Source organism: Lonchura striata, chromosome 4A, assembly GCF_050655825.1.
Source record: "Lonchura striata isolate lonStrDom1 chromosome 4A, ASM5065582v1, whole genome shotgun sequence".
NCBI lineage: Eukaryota > Metazoa > Chordata > Aves > Passeriformes > Estrildidae > Lonchura > Lonchura striata.
Window position 1 is genome coordinate 1,041,701 of NC_140742.1, and position 11,047 is coordinate 1,052,747.

The window sequence follows — 11,047 nt, forward strand, 5'->3', positions numbered from 1 at the left end:
AGGACTCAGTTTTTCCCTCCTGCAGCTCAGGCTTCGCCCATTTGTGGGTGGCAGGGCTGGGGACACCTGGTGGCCCTGGGGCTCCTCCACAGGAGTGAACTCTGACTTTGGCTGCTCGGTTCCTCAGGGAGCTCCCTGTGCCAGCTTCGCCCCGTGCCTGTGCTGCAGCAGCTCCGGAGGGGACGGGGGCACTGAGCTGCCAGAACAAGTGCTGGGCACTCAGAGCTCGCTGGAACAGGAGGTCGGGACGTGCCGAGCAGGCACCGGCACCACCGGGAGCACCGGGGGCCGCTGCACGCTGCGGGCGAGCCCGGCGCCGGCAGCGCCCGAGTGATGGATGCTCGGGACGGGGCAGCCGCGCAATGAGATCACTCGGCAGAGCCATGGAGCATCAGAGTGAGACCCAGCGACTTTCCATTCTCTTTGCAATCGCTCATACAAGACGTTTATTGCGCCTCTCGCCTGCCGCACGCCCTGCGGGAGCCCTGCGGGAGGTGCCGCGGCCGCCAGGTGTGCGGGCTCCCGGCAGGTGTGCGGGCTCCCGGCAGGTGAGCGGGCTCCCCGCAGGTGTGCGGGCTCCCCGCAGGTGTGCGGGCTCCCCGCAGGTGTGCCCGGGCCGTGCCCACCGTGCCAGCAGCGCCGGCAGGGCGGCAGGGCGGGCACGGCCGGGCTACACCCGGCCCAGCATCCGCGCGATCCACCAGTTGCAGGGCATGATGATGCGGCAGATGACCCTCCCGCCCTGGTAGCAATAGGGGTAGGGGTAGTAGCCCAGCAGGGGCTCGCAGACCCGCCGGCAGTAGCGGTTGGCACGGCGGCACTGGGCACAGCAGTAGCCTCGCTCATCCCACAGAGGGTGGAACTCCAGCCCGTTCTCCGACTGCCAGGAGGAGACAGAGTCAGGCAGGGAGGGGGCTGTGGGGCACCCCGGGGGCGTGGGCAGGACAGCCTGGGAGGGCACTCTGGGCACCCCAGGAGAAGAGCAGACACGTGGAGACACCACACGCCTTCCCTCCTGCGGCCCAGGCTTCACCCATGGGTTGGTGACAGGGCTGCAGATGCCTGGTGGCACCTGAGCTCCTCCATGGGACGTGCACATCCTCCCCACGGGCATGCACAGGGCACCCCAAGGAGCACAGCCGGGGCACCCTTGACCGTGGCCGGGCTCGCCAGGGCTGTGGCCGGGGCAGCCCGGGGTGGCACTCCCTCACTCACGTAGTCGTTGACGGGCAGCTCCTCCTCGGTGAGCTGCCGTGCCCGCCGCCTGGGCCCTCCCTGCCTGTCCTGCTCCAGCTCCTGCTCCTGCTCGCTCCCCCCGTCCAGCCAGCTCTGGCTGTTAGCCAGCAGCTCAGCCTCTTCTTCCTCTGCCCCTTCCAGGTTGGCCAGCTCGGGAGCTGCAGAAAGAGTCCAAATGTTACTGTCAAGAACCACGGAACAGGGGGACAAATGCAGCAGCAAGAGTTAATGTCTCTACCAGAATCCGGTGCCAAGGTTCATGAAAAGCAGACCAGTGCTGCATTGCCCCCTGCTCTCACCCAGCCTGGGGCAGGGCTGTAGGAGATATGGCCCATTCCATCCCCATGCCCATGGGTAGGTGTTGGCACCTCCTGCATGGGGCCGTGGGTGTGCAGAAGCACTTCCTTCCGATGGGCTCTGCTGCTGGGGGCTGGATTTGCAGGGCCCCATTAAAGCAACGTGATTTGGGGCAGATCCTGCCCAGTTTCAGCTCTTTCAGCTTGGGAAAGAACCACAGCAGCAATAGTTTCCTGTGCTGGGGAAGGTGCCAGACAGCCTGGGGACACTGCTGTCCTGGCAAAGGCTTTGGATGCTCCTTGGTGACCCAGCTGGCCTCACGGAGCCAGGACACTGCTGCAGGTGGGTCTAACAGCAGGGGCAGGCAGCAGAGAGGGGACAGCAGTCGGGACACCACCTCCCTGTGCACGGGGAGCTCTGGTGCCCACCTGCCCTCCGGAGCACTGAGCTGCCAGTCCCTGTGAGCGCTGCCCTGCACCTCTGTGGCTGCAGAGCACAGGGAGTTTGCTCAGCAGGGACTTTTAAACTGGCTCATTCGGCTGGAAGTGGGTTAGAGAGAGCAGGTAATTACACCAGCACATCTCAGAGGCCACAACCTCTGCAAGGGCTCTGTAGTGAGCAGCTGGAGGTGGCAACCCCGCCGTGTGATTTAGATGCAGATGTCTGCTCACACTCTGATGTTCATGTGGTGACGAGGATTTAGGCGTCCCAGTTTCCAGCAGTGCTGCTTTCTTTGCAGGTACAAGGGATTATTTTTTTTTTCCCCTTGTTATGAGGAGGGTGGCCACTCTGCAAAGTGCAGGGCAGCGGGGAGCTGGCAGAAACAAGTGCTTTGTAGAGAGGAACTTCAGCCCCTGCTATTACATCGGCCATGATCGCCTGTGGTCACGGGCAGCACTGTGCTCATGTCCGAGATGTACAACGAGGCTGGGAAAGTGGCTTCCCACCGTGTCACAGAGGGGCACGTGGCAGGGACCACAGGTGTGTGACAGGGCTGCTCCCAGTGAGAGGGCTCATGGGCCCCTCGGGGAGGAGATGGCTCCTCGTACCTGCTATTGGCGTGGGGTGGATCCAGAAGATGGTCATGTTTTTGCAGATGTCAAAAATTTTGGAGCTCTTCAGGAATTCCTTGTTCTGAATTGGCTTTTCCCCAGGCACCCAGACCACAGACTGCTCAAAGTAGGTGGTGGTGATTTCTTGTCCCTGGAAGAAAAGCAGGACATTACCCTGGCGTGGTGAGACACCCTGTTCCCACCACTGGCTGCTTCTCCTCCCCTTGGCTTAGAGGCACCTCTCTCCTCCCAGAGAGCAGCTGGACTTCACCTGCCTTGGTGAAGTCCTCACGGGATGCACGGGCGATACCCCAACAGCCCTCACCACCCTGCTCTCCTCTCTCTTAATTCATCACCCAAGACCCTTTTCCTGCACAGTCCCCACTATCTGGAAGAGCCTTTTGGAGCCCCCCTAGTCATTTAAAACACCAGATTAAAACACCTCTGCTCTACTTTGCTCCCGGGATTTAATTCCTCTCTCCTTCTGCTACTGATTTCTTGATCGAACGCTTTAATTTACTCCTCACAGAAATTCTTTGCACGCTGTATTCTGTAATTTATACCACATGTCTCTGCCGTTGCATTAGTCCATGGTGTGTTTTGGCAGGCACTTAGGGAGGGAGATATATAAAGATTATGGGCTGGGTCTGCTCTGAGCTCTCTGCCAAGGCAACGTTGTCTGTGTTGGTGGTGGTAGCCCATAGAGCAAGCTGGCAAAAAGTGTTTTTCTCTCCAGAAGGCATATAGAGCTGTATATCTCTTTTATAGAGTTTTTCCTTATGGCTTTGGGAAGTCATAGGAAGGAGCCAACACAACCTGACCCCGTCTGGGTCATTTTTGGAGTCTCTGGCAGAAGCTGCAGGGTCAGGGAGGTGCTGCCTGCAGGACCTGGCAGCGTGCAGGCTCCAAGAAGACATGACTGCAGCTTAAATCTACATTTATCTCACTGGCTTTTACATTTCAGCTCTCTACCCGGGGCAATGTTCTGCTAAAGCCTGGGAAGTTATATCCCTTTTACGACGGTAGCTGAAAAGATCTATTAGCTTCTTAGGGCATAATCAAAGAATCGGTGTCTGGGAATTTGGGTCATGATTCAGGGAAATGTTTCTGCCCACGCTTCATTTCAAACACGTGTCCTGCTGGCTTTTTATCTGCAGCAGCTTCCCTAGGGGGGATTCAATCTGCTAACACCCGTCCCCTTGCAAATGGGGAGGCAGGAAGGCTGTGCCACCACTGGGACCTGGGCATGGGGACGGGGACAGAGGATCACTGCTGTCACGGGACTGAGCTGTCCCTCCAGGTCACACTGCCAGGAAGGGGTTAAATCATGGAGTCCACGCTTTTTCCATGCAGCAGCCAAGGCGTGAGGGTGCAGGAAGCAATCAGGCACACCAGTGGGACATGAGGTCCATGCAGGACAAGGAAATGGCCCCAGCCTGGTGCTTCCCATCTCCCAGATCTGCTTGCCTAGAGTTTTCTCAATTTACATTTCTCTTTTATATCCCTTATTTCTGCCTCACTCTGTTTGGAAACATGAGGCTCAAATCTTGGAGAAAACAATTTGATTGACTTTTTGGTGCCTGCTAATCCTGAGCTGCCTTACGACCTTTTGACTACAACAGGATTATTGTTCTTGATCTCTGGTATTGTGCTGAGAGGCTTTTGTCTGTTGCTTTCTAATCCAATCTCTTTTCACTTGTTTTTATAAGCAATCCTCTGAAATAAGATCAGTTTATGAAGCGATCACAACTCATTATTTCTTCATTGCAGCATCTCTGGGAAGGCTGGAGCAGATGGGAAGGCGGCAGGAATGGCAGCCCCAGTGGCAGGGAGAGGAGTGGATTTCACAGAGCAGGGGATCCCTGTTTTATTCACCTACCTCCAGCTCAGGGATCTTGGCCTCCGTCGTCTCAGGTAGGACTTTAGTCTGAGTTTTGATGAAGCATTTTTGAAGTCCCACAAAGAAGATGCCAGTTATTCCCTACAGGATCAAAGCAAACACCCAAAAAGCAGTCAGGGCAAAGGGTAGGAGGTAGGGTACAGCTGGAGGAGGAAGGTTTAGTCATATTTTTCCTGTTGCTATTTTTGTGCCAGTTCCGTTCGGCAGCGGTGCTAAGATGTACTAACAGGTTCTCATAAGGGATATTGCATTTTATGGTTTGGGAGAACTGGGCTTTTTACAAATATTTTAAGGCAGGTAGTAATAAAATTTTACTTGGCTCCTCTTCTCCTGATAACTATCATGAGCTCTCATTATAATAAATAAAAATATGCAGAATAGCATCTGACCGTTATGGTTATATGAACATCCAGCCCCCAGTTCCTGCTAGGTTATTAGCTCAAAACTTTACCATATGTCACTGCACAGGGTATTTCCCTACAAATTTTAATTAGGTTTCACAGAGAGCCTTCTTTAGTGTCATGAGGCTTTAATGCTCTCCAGACAGACAAATGCACTGAGCTCAGGTGGACTGATGATCGTGGTGTTCTTTTGCAAGGGTAAATCCAATAACTAGCTCTGGATTCTAAGATGTATTTAATTGGAACTGAACCACACCACCATTAAATACAGGTGGAAGCTTATGTAGATAAGACATCTCCTCTCCTCTGAGAGCATCCCCAGCGTGTCTGGGTCTTGCCCTCCCCGATGCAGGAATAAATACTGCTGGGACTTGCTCCAGCGACTTCCCAGAGTCCTGCAGGGTCCATAGTCCTGCTGCAGGACTGCAGGCTCTCGGGGACAACTGCCCCACTCACGTTTTTGAAGTCATGGATCTCCAGGATCTCCTCACTGCCGTTCCCGCTGCTGAAGGTCTCTGTCCTGGCCAGAGGGTCAATCTCCATCACGATCTTCTTCTTCTGGCCGTTGCTGAAGAACGTGTGCTCCATGTCATAAACCTGGGAGGCCAAAGTCACACAGGGCTCAGCTGAGCACCCCTCTGGTTTCACAGGCTGTCCAGCGGGCAGACAGGCTGTGCTGGGTGTGTGGCACCACTGCTGGGGACCCTGCCGTGGGACTGGTGCTCCCTCACAGCAATCACCGGGACAGCACGAGGGGAGGCAGCTCCCAGGGGGAGCCTGGGCTGGTGAAAGGGCAGGCTGCAGCCAGGATGAGGGACTGAGCATCAAGTCTGGGATGTGTGTCAAACCTGGGAGGAGATGCACCTCCTACACCTGCAGCAGGAGCTTTGCCCAGCTCAGCCTTCGCTGGTGCTTTCTGTGGCATGAGCCTGGTGACATCCAGGCTGGACTGAAGCCCCGAGCCCACAGGCACTTCATTCTGCCTTCTCCCTGGCCTGCTGTTCCACACTGCATCCCTGGCTCCTTTGCTCCATCACGGTGTCCCGGCTCACCTGTTCCCCCGTGTCCTGCCCAGCTTACTCGCTCCAGCTCTGTGCCTTCTGTTTTTCCTGAAAGGCAGAGGATGAGCCTCTCTCTGCCTGGAGGAGATCAAGGATTGCCTGCGGATCAAAGACCTCCTGGAGGCTGCTGCAGAGCTCCGGCTTTGGCAGCGCTTCCCGGCGGCGCGGGTCCCCGGGGAGCAGCCGGCGCTCCCGCTGGCAGGGCAGCCTCGCTCTCTGCATGCCTGACCCTTGCGGGATGGATGAGCAGCGGCAGATGCTATTTGAAGCACAAAAACGATCCTGCTGGCGGGCCCTGGGGAGCCTCGCTTCCCGAACGGAACTGCGTGGAAGAGAAGGGCTCGTGCAAATCCCCTCCAGTTCACCAGGCAGGGATGGAGGCACGGGGATGGGAGAGCCCTGCTCATCCCACGGCATGGCCGTGGAACCAGAGCAGGAGCGTGCTGGCCCCACTGGTGTGGGGCAGGAGCTCTGCCCTTAGTGCCAGCCCAAACCCCTTTCACAGTGCCCGGGTTCCTGCACATCCCTCCCCTTGGGGTTCAAAGCCTCTTAGCAGTGTTCCAGCATTGGTATCTCCTTTGGGTGCAGAACTGCCTGTGCAGACGGGAGTGATGGGAACATTCACACCCCTGCTCAAAGGTTAGAGGAGTGATGTGCGCCTGGGCAGGCACGGACACCTCCTGTCGGTCTGCAGGAAGACTTTGTAGAGATATACAGCTCTCCATGGATTTTATGATATGGTAAAACAGTCTGAAGCCTAAAATGGGTGAAAGGCGGCTGGTTTTGACTGACAAAATGTACCCAGTGCCATAAATCATCTCAAGGAGGGCAGGATCCCGGGTGGCACCTTACCTTCAAGTACAAAGAATTACTCTGGCCAGCACAGCGGCCAGCTAACCCACTTGGGCTTTGCCAGCTCTGCGCTGCTCACAGAGCTATGAGATGTTTTATAGGGCTAAAAATGACACTTGCTGGTGAATGGTTGAATTATGGCCCTCTGCAAGGCTGTGATGAACCCCTCGTTAGCTGAATCATCAGCTGTGCTGGCTGGTGAGGAGGCTGCTGTGCAGAGGGCAGAGCCGTGTCCAAGGCCACCCCTCGGAGGAACAACCTTCTTTCAAGTTTTTTTCCACTCTCCAGTTACATGAAGGAAGCTTGAAGGGTTTCATCTTCTTTAAAGAGTTTAATTCCTCTTGGCTGATATTTTTGAGTGTTACCAACTTCCAGCCCCCCCAGCCTGTTTGTCCTGAGGACTCCCGGGCCTTCTGGAGAAGCCCCACAGCCACAGGGACAGGGCAGTGCTGGGCTCGGGGAGTGTCTGTGTGCAGCTCTGCTGCAGGAACAGCTCTCCTTTCTCGTGGCCTCACACCCCACTTGCCTGCCCATCAGGTGTTGGGGAGTGCTGCATGGACCCCGTCCTCCACCGGTGAGCACACCGTGGGCCGGGGCTCTGGATGTCCTTCCTGAGGCTGTGGCATTGTCTCTGCTTGGAGCAAACCGCCCCTCCAGGGGTTAACAGCCTCTTCCCCTCACGGCTGGCATCACCCCTGTTTTTCTAGGAACAGTAGAGACTTTATAATCGTCTTGGCAGGATTCTGGAGGAGCATATGGCTTTTATTGTTTTTCCTTTTATTTCAGGGGGTATTTATTTCTATTTGCTGATAAGAAGATAAAGTTTCCAGCGAGCAGGATGCTTCCTCTGCCCGGCAGGAGGGCGGCCTGGCCAGGCTGGAGCAGCTCCAGGACAGTGCAGGGAGCACATTGGAGATGCCAGCGTGGGAAAGAGGCTGCCTTGGCTGTGCACAGGAATTTTGGAGATGTTCTCAAGAGCCAGCAAAACCCACTGGAGATGGGGTGCAGAGCGGGGCCTCCTGGATGAGCATGGAAATTCGAAGGAAAGGAGGATGAGGGGCAGCAGGCAGGCTGTGGGTTTCAAGGTTAAAGGATTTGCTTGGGGCGTGGGATAAAGAAGGGCTTTGGCAGCACTGCCAGGATGGCGGGTGGCAGCGGGCAGGGACGGCTGGGGATGCACAGCCCTGCTGCCGCCCCGGCACCACAGCAGCGTCCGTCTGCAGCTGGCAATAAAGGAGCCCAATCCAGTTAGCAGCAGCTCCTCCAGAAGCTAATCCGTCTCACCGTCCCTCACATTGCAGACACATTAAAGTAAGAAATATAATCCATGACAATCAATCACCACTGCGTCCTGGCTTTCTCTCCTCTTTATGCGGTGGCATAATGACTTTTCCACCGGTTTCTGGCACGATAATTGAAATGAAATGGAAAATATTTTCTTACTTGTCATAAAATTTGCTGCCGGTGAAGTAAGAGAAACTTTAACTCTTCGTGGCGTAGCTCCCATCCCCTGTAATTGTCAACTGGGGAAAGAAAGCGGTGACAGGGGAAAAAAACCAGCCTGCATAAAGTAAAAGCTAGTTATGAATAATACAAAGATTTTTAAAAGTCCCATGAATACCTGTGGTCTGAGAAAATGCATTTTGTGAAGTTGCCTGGGTTTTGGAGAGTTGTTAAAAGTTTCAGCGAGTCAAGGGGAGGGGGACAGCTCTGTCTGGGGAAGCAACGCTCTGAAATACCGGATCAAAGGGTTTTTACTTACTTTTCTGGGTGCTGGGTTCCAGAGGTATTTGACACCAAAAAATATCAGAATAAGGGAAAGGAGCAGCACGCTGAAGAGCAGTCCACAGAGCTGGTACCTGGGGCAGCTCTTCTTCGGAGGCTTGGCTGCCTCTGCCTATTGATGACAAAGCAGCGCTAGCCAGGCTGTGCCCGGGGCTCCCGGCAGGACGAGGGCACCACGTCTCAGCCGTTTCTGGCACCGCAGGCATGCAGGGGGCAAGGCAAGCCGTGCACTCACGTCCAGAAAGCGGCAGTCCTCCGGGCTGCGCCGAGCCGAGCCTCCCATGGTCTCCTCCGTGTGCGAGGAGCCAGCCCGCTTCGAGGTGGAGTTACAGAGGCTCTGGCTGCACACGCGGTGGGAAGGCTGGGCCACGGCCACCCCCACGGAGGGACAGCCAGCTGTGCCACAGCTGCTGGCCCCACGGCCCCGCCGTTCCCACGCCGCTGGACGCGGAGCCCAGCGTGGTGGCTGTCACACGCGGCCAGGGCTGCTCTCCTTCGCTCTCTGCTTCTGCCCTGCGCTGGGGCCCACGTGCCAATGGCTGGAGGTGCCCACACTGCCGGTGCCCCATGAGCCCGGGGACAGGGACACTGCTGCGGTGTTCATGTGTGTGTGGGAACAGCCCCGGAGCTGCCACTGGGGTCCCTGCATGGCAGGGACATGGGCATGGCAGGGACATGGGCATTGCAGGGACATGGACATGGCAGGGACATGGGCATGGCAGGGGAATATGGGCATGGCAGGGGAATATGAGCATGGCAGGAGACACAGATGTGGCAGGGGCACAGATATGGCAGGGGACATGGGCATGGCAGGGACATGGGCATTGCAGGGACATGGGCATGGCAAGGGGAATATGGGCATGGTAGGGGAATATGGGCATGGCAGGAGACAGATGTGACAGGGGCACAGACATGGCAGGGGACATGGGCATGGCAGGCCACATGTGTGTGCACACAGGTGAGCACAATGTGTGCACACAGGTGAGTGCGATGTGTGCACACAGGTGTTGTGATATGTGCACATAGATGAATGCAATGTGTGCACATAGGTGTATTTGATGTGTACACACAGGTGTATTGGATGTGTGCACACAGGTGAGTGTGATGTGTGCACACAGGTGAGTGCGATGTGTGCACACAGGTGAGTGTGATGTGTGCACACAGATATGTGGTGTGTGCACACAGGTGTGTGTGATGTGTGCACACAGGTGTATTCCATGTGTGCACACAGGTGAGCAGGCTGTACGTGGCCATGCGTGCCCTCCTGTGCAGCCCGTGTGTGTGTGGGGAGGCCTCAGCTCTCCCTCTCATGCACAGCCTTACCCCAAAGTCAGCCTAGCCAGGAATTTCCTGACTAATTTTTTTTTTCCTTTTTTTTCTATGTTCAAAAATTTCCATTTGTTGAAGTCGTAGCGTTTCTTCATGGAAATGAACCCATCTTAAGAAAGGCTTTCAGAAATCCAGCGTGAGGTTTCTGGTCTGAACAGGATGAGACTCCCTGGTGTAGAAGAGCTGGCATGGACTTTTTTTCCAAGCTGTTTACTCTAATAAAAACCCAAAGTGCATCATGCACTAATTAAAATTGCACTGAAAAAAGAAAATCCACATCGAATTTTGCTCAGGATGAGAAATGGAGAAAGAAATTGCTTTTAGCAGGTCTGGCACTGGCTTTGTGAGCATTGGGATGTTGCTGCCTGCAACCAGGGGTCAGAAGTGGAGATTCTGAATAGCCTGGGGAGAGCACTGTGCACACGTGTGTGCTGGGGGTGTGCCCTGGTGTGCATCTGCTCCCTGCAAAGGGTTTGGGCTCCTGGCCCCAGAGCAGCAGGGAATCCTCACCCCACAGCCCCTCAGCAGTCCAGGGCAGTAAAACACAGTGGTGGGGGGTTCAAATTTGGGATGGCAATAACAGAATCCTACTGACAAGGTCATTTGGAGGAGAAAAAAAGCTCTTTTTAAGGGAAAGCAATCATAGGCAGCCTTTGAAAACATCCTGAGGGGTTTTGTAAATCTAAATGCAGCAAATCTGTGCAGACACCACGTTTGTCTGTCTCCACTTCCCACCAGAAAGTTCCATCTCGGAAGCTTTTGTTATTCACTGGAAACTCAAGTATTTGAAAACATTCTCTTTTCTTGTCAAAATTAGAGTTTCAGAGGAAAACTTTGGAGCAGCTCTACTGAAAGATGGTTCTGATTACAGGAAAGAATTACAGCAGTGCTGCTAAGCAGACATAATTGATCAGCAGATCTTCACCATATCCCCCACTCAAGGCACAGGAAACACTGCAAATACCACTCATAAACCAAATTAGGCATTATTATTTTATTACTGTTGTAAGGTAAATGTCAAGCTTTTTAATGGCAATCACTGTAACTCCATCAGGAGTCGGGTGTCTGAAATAGCTGCAAGAGGTGAGAAGCTCCCAGGGCTGGAGTACATAAAACTCAATAAATATCACAGGC

General features: G+C 54.8%; 1 protein-coding gene across 3 annotated transcripts; it reads right to left on the reverse strand.

Annotated features, from left to right (window-relative positions):
* Nucleotides 1-393: 393 nt before the first annotated feature.
* TNMD (tenomodulin) lies at nt 394-8,900 on the reverse strand. 3 transcript variants are annotated; one of them, XM_021528504.3, is made up of 7 exons: nt 8,820-8,900; nt 8,562-8,696; nt 5,343-5,483; nt 4,465-4,566; nt 2,583-2,736; nt 1,216-1,394; nt 394-880 (listed from the first exon to the last, which is right to left on the reverse strand). In XM_021528504.3, the coding sequence occupies exons 1-7, from the start codon at nt 8,865-8,867 to the stop codon at nt 671-673; spliced, it is 969 nt and encodes a 322-aa protein (XP_021384179.2). In that variant the 5' UTR covers nt 8,868-8,900; the 3' UTR covers nt 394-670. The 3 variants fall into 3 exon arrangements, with proteins under 3 accessions (XP_021384179.2, XP_085427133.1, XP_085427134.1); XM_085571007.1 differs by lacking the exons at nt 8,562-8,696; nt 8,820-8,900 and having other exon boundaries at nt 427-880; nt 5,343-5,818; XM_085571008.1 differs by lacking the exons at nt 394-880; nt 8,562-8,696; nt 8,820-8,900 and having other exon boundaries at nt 919-1,394; nt 5,343-5,818.
* Between the last annotated feature and the right edge of the window lie 2,147 nt (nt 8,901-11,047).